The sequence below is a fragment of the Dromiciops gliroides genome, chromosome 6, assembly GCF_019393635.1.
Source record: "Dromiciops gliroides isolate mDroGli1 chromosome 6, mDroGli1.pri, whole genome shotgun sequence".
NCBI classification, from domain to species: Eukaryota; Metazoa; Chordata; class Mammalia; order Microbiotheria; family Microbiotheriidae; genus Dromiciops; species Dromiciops gliroides.
In genome coordinates, this window is record NC_057866.1 from 261,063,251 (window position 1) to 261,083,002 (window position 19,752).

Genomic DNA, 19,752 nt, shown 5'->3' on the forward strand with positions numbered 1-19,752 from the left:
GGTAGATGACCTAATATTTACATAAAAACTTGTTTTCTTCCCTTTAAATTTTTAAAAATAATATAATTATCTGGCCCTGTATTTTTTTTTTTTAGTGAGGCAATTGGGGTTAAGTGACTTGCCCAGGGTCACACAGCTAGTAAGTGTTAAGTGCCTGAGGCCGGATTTGAACTCAGGTACTCCTGACTACAGGGCCGGTGCTCTATCCTCTGTGCCACCTAGCTGCCCCGTGGTCCTGTATTTTTAAGAAATATGGGTTTTCGGGGCAGCTAGGTGGCACAGTGGATAAAGCACCAGCCCTGGATTCAGGAGCACCTGAGTTCAAAACCGGCCTCAGACACTTGACACTTACTTGCTGTGTCACCCTGGGCAAATCACTTAGCCCTCATTCCCCCGCCAAAAAAAAAAAAAAAAAAGAAAAAGAAAAACCAGTTTCCTTAATGTCATCTGCTATAAAGGTCTAATATTGGAGAAAATAATTTTAGAGGCTATAATTGTTGAATAATAATGGGACATCAGATTTTACTATAACTCCAGTGAGCTGGAGTTCTTGCCTTTCAAGTTCAATTTTAAAGAATATACAAGACTGTAAAGTTGTGAATATCCAGGAAATGTAGCTATTTATTGTGCAAGCTGGCCATATTGCATAATGGCCAAGCATGCACAAGAGGGCAGATGACTGAATTCTGGGCGTTATTGATGTAGATGCTCTATTGACCTTCCTCATTTCTCCAGCCTTCTGCAACAGGCCTCCTTCGCTTAACATGTGGAAGGGGTGGAGGGTGGGATGTACCAATGTACCTAATACATGGTTTTGACATTTAGAACTCTAAAAAAGAAAAAGGGGGAAAGAGCAGTCACTTTCTTGGATTGCTGATGGAATCCTACACCTGTCTCCCTTCTCTCCTAGAATGACTGTTCCTTCTCCTGGCAACCCTGAGCCTATCTGAATTTGCCCTAGGCAGCAGAATTCCTAGTTATGGTTGTATGGCTGAAGAGGGAAAGGCTTTAATCATAGCCCTGGACACATTGCACATCTGTCATGTGAAGACCAACCTGGGCAGGTTGAAGGAGGTTTATCACCAGAGATATAAATAGCAGGAGATTATTTGGGTTTTTTGGTTTGTGTTTGGTCATAGCAGCTCAATAAACCTGCTTAATATGATGTATAGGGGCCACCACAGTCTACAGTGGAGCTGAGGGTGGAGGAGAAGGGAAACCCATACTGAGAAAATCGTGGCTCTTTGAAATACTGAAGCAGTCAGTCCATGAGTCAACATTTATTAAGCATCTACTGTATACCAGGCACTGTGCTTAGCACTAGGGGTACAAAGAAAGGCAAAAGACAACTTGCCCTCACATGTCAGGCAGCATTGGGAGAATTCTAGCTTTAGAGCCAGGCGACCTAGGTTCAAGCTCTGACCGTGTCACTACCTAGCTTGGTCTATTCTCTTTCTCTGGGCCCCAGTTGACTCATCTGCCAAGCAAAGGGTTTGGACCAAATGATTACCAAGGTCCCTTCTAGGGCTAAATCTATGATCCTGTATGGATATAAGGTGGTATCCACCCAGATTTCCATTAAATCAGCAAAATCTATTTATACAGTTCAGTGGGAAGTGGTGCTTCAAGGCAGCCCAAGGATCCCTCAAAGACTGAGGATGCAATTTCATGCTAAGCATGCTGTTCCTTCCCCTACCTTGAAGCAGGAGTAATTCCCATCACAGAAGCAGTAGCATCTACCATACACCAAGTACAGAGTTCTCCTAAGCATTTCACGCTTAACTTTGCACCCTGTGTTAACTCATTAGAACACGCCTTCTTGCCCCTCCCTGCAGAAGCCCCACAGCTATCATTCTCTTCTGCCCCCCATGCCTGGTTACCCCTGTCCCCCAACATTGCCCTGGACTGAACAGGCGCTAGTGCCAGGTTGGACTGCCTGGCATCATCCTGGCCTGGTAGAAAATGGGCAAAAGACTCAAACTGAACTGAAGGTAGTTAGAAGCACTATTTATATTTACAATAAGGTTTGTAACCCACTGTCCCAGAATAGATGACATTCTCTTCCCTGACTCCTTATTCTTGGAGTGACTTGGACTGACAGAACAAGGCTTTAGAAGACAGAGCTATCGTACATGAACATTGAAGTCATTTTTCTTCCTTTTCTCTCACATTAAGAAAGGCAGAACACAAGCTGATTTGGGGTATCCACCACAGCACATGGTGTACCCAGGAAATGTCACATAATAACCTGCTTCTTATAGAATTGAAGTTCCTAGAGGATTGTGGGATATAGCATGGCAAGGAACCTTGGAGGCCATATAAATCAACCCTTTCAATTTACAGATATGGAAACTGAGGCCCAGAGAGGTACAGTGCTCACAAAGCTAAAGTAGCAAATTTGGACTTTGAATTTGAAAGTTTAGCTATGTCATTAGTGAGCCACCATCAGTAATCTTGGAAACATCCTAGCAAACCAGACAGGAACTGCTTTGTTACTTGTTATTTATTATTTGTTATTGTTGTTTTGTGTTGTTGGTTTGTTTTTTTGGTTTTTGTTTTCTTTTCAAAAAAGAAGAGAGAATAGAATCTGTAAATTCTATCTCAATGAGCTTGACTTCAGTTCCTAGGAAAATTCTGGAACAACAGGCAAATGAAAGAGACCGGGCATAAGGTTAGTGGGACACACAGAACTGAGACCAATATTTTCCTTCCCTACCCATCCATGGAGGTGAGCCAAGAAGGATGTGGGTTAATGATTATCAAGAAAAGGAAGTGGTGATTATATAGAGGCAAACTGGCTTCATCAAAAACAAGGTTATATTAAACTACTTTTATTTGCTTTTTTGACAGAGTTACCAAACTGGTAGAGCAGAGGCATGTTTTCATTTAATTTAGTTTTTTAGGAAAATATTTACTAGATGGGGGCAGCTAGGTGGTGCAGTGGATAGAGCACCAGCCCTGGAGTCAGGAGGACCTGAGTTCAAATCCAGTTTCAGACACTTGACACTTACTAGCTGCGTGACCCTGGGCAAGTCACTTAACCCCAATTGCCTCACCACATTATAGTTAGTTTAAAAAAAGAAGAAAATAACATTTAGGAGATAATCTCAAATCATTCTCATAGAAAAGATAGAGAGCTGTGGACCAGACAACTATACAATTCGATTTATTTTTAACTGGTTGAGTAGGTAGGCTTTAGGAATGGACATTAATGGTTCAATATAAAATTATAGGAGGTTTCCAGGCAAGTGCTTCAGTGATCTACATTTGGTCTCAGTGATTTTTTTATCTGTGACTTGGATAAATTAGTGAAAAGCGTGCTTATCAAATTTGCAGATGCCACAAAGCTAGGAGGGATAGGTAACACCCTGGATGACAATCAGGATAGGGGAGGGGGAGAAGAGATCTCAACAGGCTAAGCAGCAAATTGAATAAAAATGAAATTCCATACTGCTTGGTTTTAAATAATCAACATCATGTTTACAAATTGGGGAGGTCAGGTTCAGACTGTCTGAAAAAAAGATTTGGGAGGTCAGTGGATTCAGGTCAATTAGGAGTCAGCAATTTGGTTTGGTTTGGTTTGGTTTTGTGGGGGCAATGAGGGTTAAGTGACTTGCCTAGGGTCATACAGCTAGTAAGTGTCAAGTGTCTGAGGCCAGATTTGAACTCAGGTCCTCCTGAGTCCAGGGCCAGTGCTTTATCCACTGTGCCACCTAGCTGCCTCCAGGAGTCAGCAATTTGGGATGGTGACCCAAAAGCCAATGTGATCTTGGGCTGAATCAGGAGGCACATGATATCCAAAATTGAGTATATGATCATCCTTTGGTGTATAAAGCATTATGCCCTTGTCAGACCACATTTGGAGTAGCATGCTTAGTTGTGGTTGCCATGAGTCAACCTTCCACAGTTTTTTTCTATTACTTGGAGTTTAGCATTCTTTTTTTTTTTTTGCTATTATAATCATTGTGTTCCACTTATGTCACTCTGTATCAGCTCATACAAATCTTCCCAGTGTTTCTTTGAATTCCCCATATCTGTCATATCTTCATCTACAATAATATATTATTATTTTCTTTTGCCATGGCTTTTTTCGGCCATTTCCCCATCAATGACCACCATTTTGTTTCCTATTCTTTGATAACACAAAGAGGAGGCCTATGAATATATATATATAATATGCACATTAGACTATAGGTTCTATAAAGTGAAGTGAAAATATTGAAATAAAGTTTTACTTTTTCTCCCTCTCCAGCTGTCCCATAATAAATTCTGGTGCCTTTTCCTTTCTTTCCTTTTCACCATTATTAGCATCCCCATTCCTATTCCCATCCTCACCATCATATCATCATCTTTTACATTTGCATGATGATTTTCAACCTGAAAGTCTTTTTCTTACTGTTAGCAACTAATTTGTTCCCTTCACAACAATATGAAGAAAACAGTCAGCTAATAAATATTTTATTAATCATCTATGATATGCCAGGCACCGCGCTAAGTGCTGGAGATACAAACACAAAAGAAAACCAGCCCCTAACATCAATCTAATGGGGGAGGACAACATGCAAAAGGAAGTTCAAAAGGGGATGCTACACTACCATTATGAAGAAGTCCAAAGTAATGTAGCCAGGAAGAAGTGATACAATTTACTTAATACCAGTGATTTAGACTTGAACACAGCTCCTAACTCTAAGAGCAGCATATTACTACCCTCATGAATGATATATAATATTTTGATTAGAACCAAATTTTTTTCAGCTATTGCTATACTGGTCCAAATAGAGGTTATTTTCCCCCCTTTAAATCCTGATTCATACAAAACCCCAGACTAACCTGTAAACCCACTCTTGTGAGTTGTTTTGTGTTGTGTTTTTTTTCAATGTGTACCCATTTGTTTTCCCTTTTAAGATTTTAATAGTGTGGCTTATATTAGGAGGTACTTTGTATTGAAATTAATATAGTACTTTTAAACACCAATGAACTCCTAGTTCCAAAGTTAAAATTACTCTTCCTATCAATTGGAACTACCCTTTTGTGTGTGTGTGTGTGTGTGTGTGTGTGTGTGTGTGTGTGGTTTTTTTTTGGGGGGGGGTTGGGGCGGGGAGTGAGGGTTAGGTGACTTGTCCAAGGGAAAACAGGAACTACCCTTCTGAAGGGAAGGGGGATGATATGGACTTAAATGGACTAATGGGACAAGTAAGTGATACAGGGGATCTTTATCTTTATCTTTATCTTTATCACCAAGCATGGAGTAAGGAATATCTGAGTTCAAAACCAACCTCAGACACTTAAGAGCTGTATGATCCTGGGCATATCACTTAGCCTCTGTTTGCCTCAGTTTCCTCATCTGGGAATAATTATAGCACCTACCTCCCAAAGTTGTTGTAAGGATCAAGTGAGATAATGTTTGGAAAGCACCTAACCCAGTGCCTGGTACATAGTAAGTGCTATATAAATATTATTTATTATTATTATTTTATTCAACTCTGGAGACTAGGAAAATCACAATTTGGGGACTTCTTTTCTATTATCAACATTTTTGAGACTGGTGGTAGTTTAAAAATTTTTTTAATAACATTTTTATTTATAGTTTTGGGTTCCAATTTTTATCCTTCTTTCCCTTGCTCCCCTCCTGCCTCCCTGAGGTGGCAAACAATCAGATATGGGTTATATGTGTATGATATGCAAAACTTTACCCTATTTGTCATTTTGTACAGGGAAAGTTGATTAAAAGAAAAAAAAATGAAAGAAAGTGGAAATAGCATGCTTCAGTCTGTTCCATCAATATCAGTTCTTTCTTTGGAGGTAGATAGTATATTTCATCAATAGTCCTTTGGGATTGTCTTGGATCATTGTATTGTTGAGAATAGTCAAGTCATTTGCAGTTCTTCATCAAAACTGATGGTATCTTGATATGGTCATTTCTTGTAGGAATGAACTTAATTCTTTATTGAAGGCCTACAACATTTTTTACGGGGACCAGAAAAACCGGCATATTATTTATGGTGAGGTAAGAACATCACTAATAGATAATAGATGGATAAATGGATAATCAATTTGATACTCAAAGCAACATTATAAATGATCTGTAGGAAGTATGGTCATTGAAAAAAAACGTTTTAGAAAATGTTAACTCTTGAATTTGCAAATTCATCCATTTGATGATTCTACAAAAGGCCCCTTGATATTTCCCTTTTGATTCAAAATAAACAACTCAAAGAATTTGGATCTCACTAAGAAAAGATGTCATGCTATCATCATAATCAAATTTACTAAGAAACAACTTATATATATTAGGGTGTACAAAGAACCCTGAGTTCCACTTCTGAATCATCCTCCAAGACAACAAATCTGAAAAGTCACCTCAACAGTTAGATAACTGTAGCAACCAGTCGATTTCAGAAATGACTGAGTAAATGAGTCAATCTAAATGCTTTAAATAAGATTTGGGCCAAGTAGATAAGGGATGATTGTTCTGGTTTAGAGTATTCAATTCTATGATTTTCTTGTTTTTATGGGGGGGAAAGGAGGGTTGATCTCCCACCCTCAACCTCAGTTGGTGATGTCATCAAAGAAAGTAGGGAGTGGGGACAGGGAAGGCCAAAGGACAGAGTTAACCAGTCATTGGTATGTTAACAAATTGCAAGGATATGTCTCTGGCCCAGTCATCCTGTGAAAGAAGTTATCTGATTATATTGGAAGGGTAGCTCCCCTTTATCTGGGTAAAGAATGACCATACCCTAGGAGGTCTTTAAACAACTAAGCCTTCCAAGCTCTGGAGACAGTGGAACAGTTTAAGAGTTTAAGGAATTTGGGACAGCTAGGTGGCACTGGCCCTGAATTCAGGAGACTTGAGTTCAAATCCAGTCTCAGATACTTGACACTTACTAGCTGTGTGACCCTGGGCAAGTCACTTAACCCTCATTGCCCCCCCCCCAAAAAAAGAGTTTAAGGAATTCAAGGCAAGGAACAACATTATGCTATCCCTGAGCCTCTTCCAGAGAAGAGGAAAGGGGGGTGATTTTTCTCTCCAACCCTCTACATAATTTTCCATATTACAGTACAGTTACTTGCCTGGTAGGAAACACCCCATCAATCAGGAAGTATTTCAGAACAGTTAGAAGCAGGAAACAAAGTCACACTCTCCAAACAGAAACAGATGTGGCATTTAAGGCAGGAAGCAACTTCAAGGAGTATGTGTGTGTTTATATGTATATATGCATGTACATATACAGCTATGTATATATACTTATATTTATGTACACTAATATTATCTAGCAGTCCCATTTATATTTCTTAGCAACATATAGAACTTTTACCAAAATTGACTATATATTTTTGAGGATAATGGAGACCATTTTCTCCAATATTATTTAATATGATTCCAGTTCTAGAAATGTTATATAGAAAGAAATTAAAGGCATAAAGATAGGAAGGAGAAGCTAATATTATTCCTATTTACCAGTGACATCATAGTTTACCTATATGATCCTAGGAAATCAGTAAAGATGCTGATTCATTAGAGATATTATAAATAAATATAAAAAGGCAGAGAGAATAAACTTATCAATTTTTTTCATATTTACCAGCAATTTTTTTAATTAGTGCTTTACCCACTGTGCCACCTAGCTACCCCCAAGTCTATAGTTTTTTGTGGGTTTGTGTGTGTGTGTTGTTTTTTGTAAGGCAATTGGGATTAAGTGACTTGCCTAGGGTCACACAGCTAGTAATTGTTAAGTGTCTGAGGCTGGATTTGAACTCAGTTTCTCCTGAATCCAGAGCCGGTGCTCTATCAACTGTGCCACCTAACTACCCCATAAGTCTATAGTTTTTTAAAGAGTTTCCATGGATCTTGCATCTTGTTGATGTCGGCATTGCCTCCATTGTGGGCTGTAAGGTGGCCATCCCTTCTCATCTATCATTCTTCTTTTTTTTTTTAAACTGATCATTTAAAGACCATAATACAATAACAATAGATATAAGTTCAGGGAGTAGAAACAAAAAATCCCAAAGGCTCAAATTGAGAATTAAAAATAAAATCTTAATGAGTGAGCCAAAGGATAAATCATAGCAACAATTGATAATTAAGTGAAAGAAAATGATAATGATGAAACAATATACCAAAATTTCTGAAATGAAGCTTAGGCAATCCTCAAGGGAGCAGAAGGGGAGAGGGAGAGGGAAAGAGGGAGAGAGAGAGAGATGCATGCATGTATACAACTGTATATACCTAAAAACATACATTATAAAAATATGAGGGGGACAGCTAGGTGGCGCAGTGGCCCTGGATTCACGAGGACCTGAATTCAAATATGACCCAAACACTTGACACTTCTTAGCTGTGTGACCCTGGACAAATCATTTAACCCTGTTTGCCTCAGTTTCCTCATCTGTAAAATGAGCTGGAATAGGAAATGGCAAACCATTCTAATATCTTTGCCAAGAAAACCCCAAATAGGGTCATGAAGAGTTGTACATGACTAAAACAACAAAATAGACCAAGAGCATTAATAAATATTAATCCAAGAATTTCAAATAAAATCCTGTCAAACAGACTACATAAATCTATCCAAGAAATCATTCATTATGACCAAGTTTCAAATGGTTTTGCTGGTTAATTTCCCTTTTAAAAATATCTCTTATTAATTTTGTTTTTCAAGTAACAATTATTTTTATTATTTTGTCCTTCTAAGATAACGATCCCATTTCACACACACACACGCACACACACACACACACACACACACACATCTCTCAGTATACATCTACATAGCTCAATGAAACAAATTCCCACATTAATCATGTCCCAAAACGTATGTTTCAAGTTCATCGCCTCTCTGGCTAAGGTGAGTAGAGTGTTTGATATTTATACTCTTGGACTCATAGTGTTTTCAGTGCATTGATAAGAGTTATAATGTATTTCTGAGGGTTTTTTTCTATAATGTTGTTATAATTGTATAAATCATCCTCCTTATTTTGCTCATTTCACTCTGCATCTTTTACAAAGGTCTTGCCCATTAATTCTGAAATCATACTTTTCATTATTTATTATGTCACAATAATATTCTATTACATTCACATACTGCAATCTGTTTAGCCATTTTTTCTTTAAAACAGGGTTATTTATTATGTGAAATAGCTTTTTAAAAAAACAGATGTTAACATATTTTGCTTTTAATAGCCATTCACTAGCTGTGGACCTTGGTATACAACCTCTGTTCACCTCAGTTTCTTCAACTGCAAAATGGGGATAATAATATAACTTACCTCTCAGGGTTGTGGTGAGGATCAAATGAAATAATGTTTGTAATGTGCTTAGCACATTGACCAGCACACGGTAGGCACTTTATAAATACCAGATAAAATAATATTTTTGTTACATTAAAAACATTTATAGAATGCCCAGATCCTGTGAGAGCTTTCTTGTAACAAAGTCAACAAGCAAAAACTGTCAATGCAACATCATCAGAAAGTACAAGTAATGTTCCACACCCATAGTTTTACCAATCTATTTTTAAAAGTATTTTAGTGAACATAATTAGCATACGTTAATTTTCATTAATTATCATAAATCTATTTTCTCTCCCTTCCACTTCTAACTCCATTGATTAAAAAAAGGAAAACTAAAACAAATTCCTTGTAACAAATATGCATAGTCAAGCAAAACAAATTCCTTCATTGGCTAGTTACAAAAATATTCTGAAAACTAAATCCATCACCTCTCTGTCAGGAAGAAGATAGAATATTTTTTCATCAATCCTCTGGAATGATGAATGGTCACTACATACTTCTTACAGCTTTTAAAGTTGCTCCTTTTCAGTGTTGTTATAATAATAATAATAATAATAAAAGCTTTGAAAGGCTTACAATATGCTTTAAAATATCTATTTAGCAATAAAAACAACCCTGGGAGGTAAATCCTATTATTATACCCATTTTTCAGTTGAGGAAACTGAAGAAGATATAGGCAAAGTAGCTTACACTGGACTAATAAGTATCTGAGGCATAATTCAAATTCAGAGTTCCTGACTTCAAATCCATCTTTCTATCCAGTGCACCACCTATCGGAATTTTAAGGAATTGTTTTGATTCTGTTTATTTGATTCTTCAAAGGTTGTCCATTTTTATAATTTTGATCTTATAGTAAAAATTATTCTTTCAGGGTCTGCTCACTTCACTCTTCATCAGTCACACAAGTCTTTCTTTCCATATCTCTTCAAAATACTGTTTCCTCATTTCTTATAATATAATAGTATTCCATCACATTTGTATACTACAATTTATTGTTATTTCTCATCTGTACCACAACAAAAAGAGTTCTTAGAAATATTTTTATACATATAAAACTTCTTCCTATTTTTCTTTTGGGTACAATTTGTACTTTGGGTTTATACCTATATTTCTATTTTTCTTTTGTATATCTTGGTAGGTTATAAGATGGCTGTCTGGAAGGGGGAAGAGAAGGGATACTGGAAGAAATTTTTTAAAAAATTTTAAATATGACAAATTTATTTTAAAAATCAATGCATAAATGACTATGCCTCTTATCAAGGATGAAAAGATGCCCTAAGCAATGAAATTGTTTGCAGATAAATCGAGAAACCAAACAAATGCTGTTTTTTTTTTTGGTCAATTTCTCCTGCAGTTTATTTTCATACTTTGAATATTGAATTGGTATATTTTTCAGAGAAAGTATTGAATTTTTTGATATACTACAAAGAGTGTTGATGGGTTAATTTTTTTCTCCTAGACTGAAGAAGACAATCTAATTATCGAAGGAATTTTAGATATATTCTGGGGAGTACAAAAGCCTATCCGACTGAAAATACAAGATGAGAAGCAGGTTCCATCTTTTGCTACCATCAAGTCATCAACATTATTTTCCCAGAAGGGGTGAGTTATAACTCTGATATCTCAAATACAAAGTATTGCAAATATGAGCTGTGTTTTAGACCTGAATGAAAGTGGGTAAATATATTTCTTTAGAAATAAAGATCTTTATCTACTGGAGGTAAGGTTTAATTTTGTTTGTTTGTTTGTTTTTTGTGCCAGACAGAGTCTTTTCTTTCCAAGCTATGTTTATTTACTCTCCTTACCCTCTAGAAAAAGAAGCCTTAGTAAGATTCAGCCTAATTGTTGTAATGCAGTGGATAAAGGAAGAACTGAGTTTAGATCCTGCCTCAGATGAATACTAGCTATGTGAGCAAGGGCAAGTCCCTACAGCTCTGTTTGGCTCAGTTTCCTCAACTGTAAAATTAGGGCATTAATACCACCTACCTCCCAGGATTTTTGTAAGGATCAAATGACATATTTGTTAAAAAAAAATGGTTAGCACAGTGTACAGCATAGGTGCTATATAAATTTTTATTCTCTTCTCCTTTTGACCCCAGTCTTGTAGAACTGAGACCTCTCATGAGTTGTCTTCTTTCACCCTCAAGTCCCAAATTTGTAGCCTTACATCACCATTGGAGCCCATATAATTAATAGTAACCAATAATAAGAAAACAGAGGAATGTGTAAACACTGCATCCATTGCCAAAGTCACTTCTGTGCTCTGGGAAAGCATGCGAAAGAAGTCGCTGACTAGAACCCCATGCATTGTCCACTGCCACATCCTCCAAAACACTGAGACTGCCACCCCACAAGTCAAAGCAGAGACTCAGTCCACAGAACAAGACTGAACTCAGTTCCATTGTCAGTAGCAAGGAAAATCTACTCATCTGATTCAGCTCCCCTGAAGAATTCACTTCAAATTGTCTTTACAGAATCTCTTTTCCATGGGCAGTTAAGTGTACAAGTCAGACAGATTCTTTTTCCAAAGGCCATTAACTGCCAGTCCCCTAAGAAATGAAATCCCATTAATACTTTCTCAAAGCCTCACATAGATTCTACTAGACATGACGATTAATACTCCGTTTCTTTTCTTTTCTTTTCTTTTCTCTTCTTTTCTTTTCTTTTCTTTACTTTTCTTTACTTTACTTTACTTTACTTTTCTTTTCTTTTCTTTTCTTTTCTCTTCTTTTCTATTCCATTCTATTCCATTCTATTCTATATTCTGTTCTATTCTTCTATTTCTTTCTCTCTCTCTCTCTCTCTCTCTCTGGAAAAATAACAATCTATAAAGTCTATGTGGGAGGGGTATGTCATCTAGGGTTACCAACTATCAATCAAACATTGACCTCTTTCTAGCTCAATTAGGAAACCCCTGTATTGGAGGTCAGGACTTAACAGGTTTGAAATTAGAATGAATGCTTCTTTTCATAGCTTAGGGAGTTTTACTGGTATCTTGTAGCACTTATCTATGGTATTGGTTGTATTCACCAAGCAAAACATACAATCCACGCTTGGAAAATGATGCCCTCTATTGTAAAATGGTGGGGGGAAGGGAGGGTGTGGAAAATACAATGCAATATATGCTTCATTTAACATTGGATTATATAAAGTATTTCAACCCAGTCACAGCTCCACTGTACTCATGAAAATTCCATTGAAAACAGGTAGAGTATCATCTATTGCTTGACACTGCCCCCAGCCCCCAGTCATATTTTAGAAAACATTTATCACCCTGGAGTGACTCCAAGTCTTTAAATAGCCTGGAAAATTGACTCATTTTTACAACTCGAATCTTATTAAATGATCAAGGAGAGGTCAAAGAATTTGAGCAGAAATGTTTGACTCCTATAAGATCTTCATCAAAAAATCTTTTTGAGAGATTCAAGCGCCAAGTCTAGTCAAGTAGCCTTCCCAGGCAGATTTTCTGTACATTTCGGCTGTTTCTAGATAATTGGAGCTGTTAGTATACCAAGGTTCATAGTGATGATAATTAAAAACTTCTGTTTGCCAATAACTTCTTGTATCCTACCAAGGACCAGCACATTAATACGGCAAGAGAAACAAAGGTTGCTGAACCAGGGGACAGGGAACTTGAGTGTTCAACCTATCTCTGTTGTTTGACTTTGGGTAAAATTCTTGACCTTCCTGCACCTCAGTTATAAAATGGATGGGGGAAGGGGAGGTGAGAAAGGATGGTTAATGGGAAAGTGCCTAAGTTACCTGGAATATGTCAGAAATGAGATAATTTACATAAGTTGCTTTTCTAGAAAATGAAAACTAAATTTGTTTGATAAAATTTAATGTAGGGATTTTTCTAAACTATATTGCATACTTTCCTACCTTCTCAAACAGGAGGTGTTTAATGTACTTAAATCTTTTCTTCATAGTACATGGCACGTAATAAATACTTGTTGAAAGAGTGATCACTTTAATGATTCAAAATCATCTTTAGGAACTTTAATTATTGAACTATTATGTAGTATAATTTCGGTCTCAAGACCTGCTGAAGCTGTTATTTCCCACTTTCTTAAATAGCCCAAGACTGCTGTGTTTTGGGTGTGGGTTTTTTTGTTCTTGTATCCGAAGTTCATTGTTTTTGTCAGGCTTCCTGTCCTCACTATTGTCATGATACTACATCTAGCACACTGGCCCCATTCCCTAACTTGTGGCATTTAATTTCACAGCAACCCTGTGAGGCAGGAGTTCTTATTTGTAGGGTCTGAAATTGTCCAACTTACAATAAAAGAAACTGAGGCAGAGATCTGAGCCAGTAACACTTTATTAAAGGATCCATGGCCGCCTCCAATGAAGTGGACCTCAGGTCCACTTCCTCCAGGACCTTGGTTTTATAGTGCTTGATACCCAGATGATACAGAAGAGGCACAGTAAAATACAGGAGGAGGAGTCTTATTGGTTGGTAGATCTTGACCCTTCATCCTCCAGGAGGGTCTACACAAAATATAGAATCCCATTGATTGGCAAATGAGCCGATGAACACACTTAGACAGCAGACCTATCTTGACCTTTCAGGAGGACCTACCAAGCCAACAAGCAGACCCATAGACCAAGTTGACAAACAGATGTCAAAATATCTCCATGGGCCAATGGACCAGTAAAAAGTCATTCTACAAACTAACACATATGGTCACTTATTGGCCAAATTCTCATGGCCATCTCCTCATATTGGGCAATAGAGGGATAACAAGGGACAGGAGGGCAACAAAAATAGCTGGGGGAACTTTCCAAGTAATTGAGTCACCTCCACCACACTGGGCTTGGTCACCATAACAAGGCAAAAACAAGGATTGGAAGTCCTCTAGTTGATTTCCTGTGGTTAAGTAGTTAAACTTAAAACCTGCAGTTCACAGATCTAGGGCCTAATATAGAGAAGTTATAATCTCTACCCCTATTGAATTATATACTGATTGGAATAAAATGGGACTCTAATCATCTGTTATATATTATCCCCATTTTATAGATGCAACAACTGAGGCTGAAAAAAAGTTGTGAAGTTACTTGCCCAAGGTCATAAACTTCTGAGGTGATATTAAAAACCAAGTCATTCTGACTCCAAGTGCAGAATTCACTCTATTATGTCATGCTATGACCCTTGGATGGATAAAAGTCCCTAGAGCTTCATTTCCTACTCTCTCATTGGAAGAAATTCCCTGGACTCTATTTCCAAGGACACCGTGTGTCTGGCTACAAAGCACTGGTACCAGCAGGAGAGGACTTCAGCAGATGGGAAGTTTTCTAGGAAGGGAGGTTTGAGAAAGCAGAAGTGTTGAAGGCATTCATGAGTGGGAACAGGAAAGACGAGTCACAAACCACAGAGAAAGCAGAGGAACCTGGGAAGCGGTGCTGCTATAGGAGTCCTGGGAGAATTGGGATGATCCCAGACAAGAGCCAAGGACCTTTTAGAGCTCTCTGACCTGCCTCCCAAAGGGCTTTTGTAGATTCCCATAAAGCAGCCAGCACCAAACTCTAAGCTATTTACCGTTGGGTCTTGGGTTCAGAGGCAGCTATATTCCACCTCTGATTTGCTGCAACACTTCATAAAAATCATAGTTTTATTGTTATCTTTTAGTTTTATATTATCTTCATTCCAAGGCATGCTGGTAAGTGTTTAACAACCTGCTTTTCTATACACACAGATAGGTGGATGGATGGATAGACATGTATATATAAGTATACATATATGTAAGTATATATCATATGGATGTGTGGATACATACACATACACATACACATACACATACACATACACATACACATACACATACACATACACATACACATACACATACACATACACATACACATACACATACACATACACATACACATGCTTTGTGGAGGAGTTTCAGTGATGTCTCACTCTCTATAACACTATTTAGGATTTTCTTGGCAAAGACACTGGAGTAGTTTGCCATTCCCTTCTCCAGCTCATTTTACAGATGAGGAAATTGAAGCAAACAGGGTTAAATGCCTAGCCCAGGATCACACAGCTAGTGTCTGAGATGAGATTTGATCTTAGGTCCTCCTGACTCCAGGGCCAGGACTCCATCCACTGTACTACCTAGCTGTACACACACACACACACACACACACACACACACACACACACAGAATTATCCCTTCCACATTGTGACTTTCTCCATCTGGTTTCAGTATATCATGGGTCAGCATAAAATTAAATGGGAATTTGGGGGGAGTTTTGCAGAAGACATAGATGACATGCAGAGGCCAACAGAAAACACAGAAAAAGTATTTTAGTGGAGGGTTATTTTTTTGTTTTGGGGTTTTTTTTGCAAGGCAATGAGGGTTAAGTGACTTGCCCAGGGTCACACAGCTACTAAGTGGCAAGTGTCTGAATCTGGATTTGAACTCAGGTCCTCCTGAATCCAGGGCCAGTGCTTTATCCACTGAGCCAGCCAGCTGCCCCCAGAAAAAGTATTTTTACTTAACATTGAATTACATCTAGCCTATAACCTACTTAACCCAAATTTGACAATAAAGTACTGTAAACACTCCATAAAAGAAGAAAAAAATCAGACTTCTTCTCTGGTATGAAGGGAGGGCCAAAAAATTTTAGTCAGAATTTGCAAATCACAGAGGCACCACACCCCTATCACATACATACACATATACGTGCATTCACATGTATGCATGTACACATGTATGGAATACTTTAACGTTTAATCTTCATTATGAACATTTTCTTTATCACTTTCTGAAATATATTTACATATATGTGTGTATGTATATATGTATGTATGTGTATATATATATATATACATATATATAAAAATATATATAGCCCTCATTGAGAGCGTTTTGCTGATTCCTAAGATATAAATGCTCACACTGAAAATTTAACTATCAGCTTGCCTGTTGTCAGTTCTAGCTGCCTCCAATATGTCTCTGCCGTCCCTTGGGATTATATGGCTCCCTCCAATCCCTTCCCAGAGAGTGATCCCTTATAACAAAGATTTAAAAAGAAAGGGGGGGGGGGAAGCAGTTCATATGCTGGGAAAAATTAGTGGGGATTTGAAAGGTATATTATAACATTTCTTTAAAGGGGTTATGGAGGAAGTATGGAGTATTTGATAGAGAGCTATCCTCAGAGCCAGAAGGATCTGCCACTGACCCATATTGCCTTGTGACCTTGGCAAAGATATTTAACTTCTTAGTGCTCTACACAACTAAGATTATAAATGACAGAAAAGATGCTCCAAACCTGCAGTAGTAGAGGGAGTTTCCTCATCCAGGAATTCCCTTTGCCAATGAAATCATAGTTATCTCCCCAATCAGATGTGAGCCACATTGGAGTAAGGACCATTGTTTGTCTTTCTTTGTATCCCTAAAGCTGGTACACAGTAGGCACTTAATAACTGCTTGTTGATTGGCTGCCCCCTTTTCTAGCTTAGATCATAAAACTTCTAGAACCTACAAGAAATTATACCCATTTATATATGGGGTGGCTAAGAATGGTTCTATTACCTCATTTCTCTTTCCTTGTTCATTATATGGCTATTGTGTCTTAATTAATTGTCTTGCTATTTCCTTTATCATTTGCATGGTCTGTAAGTGATGAGAGAATGTTCCTCTGGTTGAGGTTCAGACTGCAATTTGAAAAATTTATTTCTCCAAACACCCAACCTTGAATGTGGGTAAATAATCAAGGGTTTCCAGAGACAAGAGTTTTCAGGAAGACTTTGGGAGACACTTGTTAGATGCACTTCAAATGCTGTAAATCCATTTTTTTCCTGGAGCTCAAGCTCCAGCCAGACCCTACTCCAGTCCTTTGCCAGGGAGGGCAGGTAGGTATTAAAAGGCTTTGCCAGAGATTCACAAACTCTATGCCTGAAAATAGGTCTGGTGATGAACACTTGTCTGTTCAAAGACAAATCTAAGTTGTTTCAGGAAGACTCATCATTAGATTGGCCACAAGGTAATGAACTTTTTCATCCATGGCATCTATTGGGGACCATCTGCTACATTGTAGAGCTCTATATTGTGGAATGAATCCTCACACCAACAGAAATGCAAATCCTTGAATGATTAAAGGTGCTGCTGAATTCTTTTTACTTAACAAAATCTCCTTTTGGGGTTATACCACTTGAAAAATCCTTATTTCACCATGCAGGCTCTGGTCATAAGAGATTCAGTTTTGTCCCTGCCATCCATTCCCTACTTCAGCCCAGAACATACCCATATTTAGTAGCCACATGCTCAGAACTATCACAGAATCCCTCAATTGTTCCATGTCTACTCTGGTAAGGAGGATATCTGTATGAGCTGGAGAAGAAGGAGCCTCTGTCCTCTGAGCTTTCTAAGCTTCCTGGATGCCCAGAAGAATGTGGACAAAGTAGACAAGGTGATGAAGAGCTGGACAAGAACAAAGATGGCTGACTTCCAGGAGCATGTAGTATTGGTGGCAGCACTAATGGTGGCCTGCAATGACTTCTTGGAGAACAACTGAGCAGACAGCCCAGATCTGGTCAGCACCAGCTACTCAGCATCATTTGCCAAATGGCCCTCCTTCTACCCTCAGATTCTTCAAATTCCCTGTCCCAGGGCTAGCCATAGCATCAGATATCCAGTGCTCTGTTAATCATTAAAGCTTCCTCTTCTGCTTTAATGAACAAATCTTTCTAGGGAATCATTTTATGACATCAGTCAATAAGCATGTATTAAATACTATGCGTCGGGCACTGTGCTAGGTGCTGGACATAAAAAGGTAAAAATGACACAATTGCTGACCTCAAGAAGCTTATATTCTGTTAGGGAAAACATCACATACACATAAAAGCATAATTCCTGGGCTTCTACCATGTGTATATTGCTATGAACCATCAGATCCAAGATCACAACCGTGCCTGATTCATTTAGAATCATCTGTTCCTTGGACTTTATAGGATATGAGATATCCAGTGCTGAAACTATCATGGACCGCTTTATAGATAGTATTTTACTATGTATGGTAGGAGTATCATGGGATAATGGATAGAGAAGAGGCCAGCCTCAGAGTCAGAAAGATCTGAATTCAAGTCCTACCACTGATAGCTATTGGCTATGGACTCCCCTGCAAGTAATTTAACTTTTCAGTATTCCTTGGCAAGTCTTTTAAGATGATAAGGTGGAGGGGGCAGCTAGGTGGCGCAGTGGATAAAGCACCAGCCCTGGATTCAGGAGTACCTGAGTTCAAATTTGGCCTCGGACACACTTGACACTTACTAGCTGTGTGAACCTGGGCAAGTCATTTAACCCCCATTGCCCCGCAAAAAAAAAAAAATTTAAAAATAAATAAATAAAAAGATGATAAGGTGGAGTGAATGGCAACAGTAAGCATTTATATGTGTATGCAAGGCCTGGAAAGGTACCAATCAGCATTGGTAGAGGGAATTTGCTCATCAGGAGTTCACAGTATATCTCAGGGTACTATATACTAGTAAAATCTCAAGAACAGTCCAAAATGAAAAATACACATTTGATCTGTCAATGGCTATTGGTCACTGGTCAAGTTATAAGGAGTCCTCATAATAATTGTTGAGACCTCCTTCCATTTGAGCCTAACCTTAACATTTTTTTCTCCTCTCTGACTGTCATGACCTACAGGGGGTATGTGAGGATTAAGGTTGTCTATATGTGTACACACCTGAAGGTGTGGCTGCTGGGTAAAGGGCATCCTTTAGCTTAAGTGGCATAGATATCAGTGACATAATGAATGCTTTATTTCAGGGGTATGACCCGCTGGGGGGAGTTTGATGACCTCTATCATATCAGTGAGCTGGAGAAGAAGCAGAGTTTTGTGAATGAAGCCAAGGATCCTCAGGAAGGTCAGTGTCAACATCTTTCATGGCATGTGTGGTGTTCCTCAGAACCAATGGCAAAATGTTAATCCTGCTTGATTCTCTGAAATCTATCTTGTTACACATTGCCAGCCAAAAGGCTTACTTGGAAACCACCTTTATCATTTGGTCTCATAATCCATGCATATGTGTAAAGTAATTTTAGAAGTAAAAGATTCTATGCCAATGTAAATTGGTATTTATGATTTTTGTTACGATGGTAGTTGTTTGGTATTTGGGGATCATCAATGCTATTTTCTTTTTACCAATACTTTTACCCACTGTCTGGCTGTTTTCTATTTCAGCAGGATTGATTCATACACCTGTCACTGTCCAGTGATAATTTTCTCAAAACTGAGTGAAATTTCTGCATGAAATTATAGTAATCCATGCCAGTATCATCTCTGATCTTCCTTTGTCATTGTCCACTACTGATTTTATATATATATATATATATATATATATATGGTTCAGGATGGAGTTGTTCCAATTGTATACTATCATTTTATTATTTTTTTCTTCTTGCTTTTTCTTAAATCTTTGTCTCTGCCCTTACAAGTTGTTGATC

At 38.0% G+C, this 19,752-nt stretch overlaps 1 protein-coding gene across 2 annotated transcripts in view; it reads left to right on the top strand.

The window, feature by feature from the left end:
- Positions 1-19,752, top strand: part of RASSF6 (Ras association domain family member 6) — a 67,685-nt gene that overhangs the window by 32,259 nt on the left and 15,674 nt on the right. For both annotated transcript variants that reach the window (XM_043969479.1, XM_043969480.1), the window contains exons 3-5: positions 5,929-6,007; positions 10,748-10,890; positions 19,075-19,172. In XM_043969479.1, the coding sequence (XP_043825414.1) occupies positions 5,929-6,007; positions 10,748-10,890; positions 19,075-19,172 (320 nt within the window). The remainder of the gene's footprint in view (positions 1-5,928; positions 6,008-10,747; positions 10,891-19,074; positions 19,173-19,752) is intronic.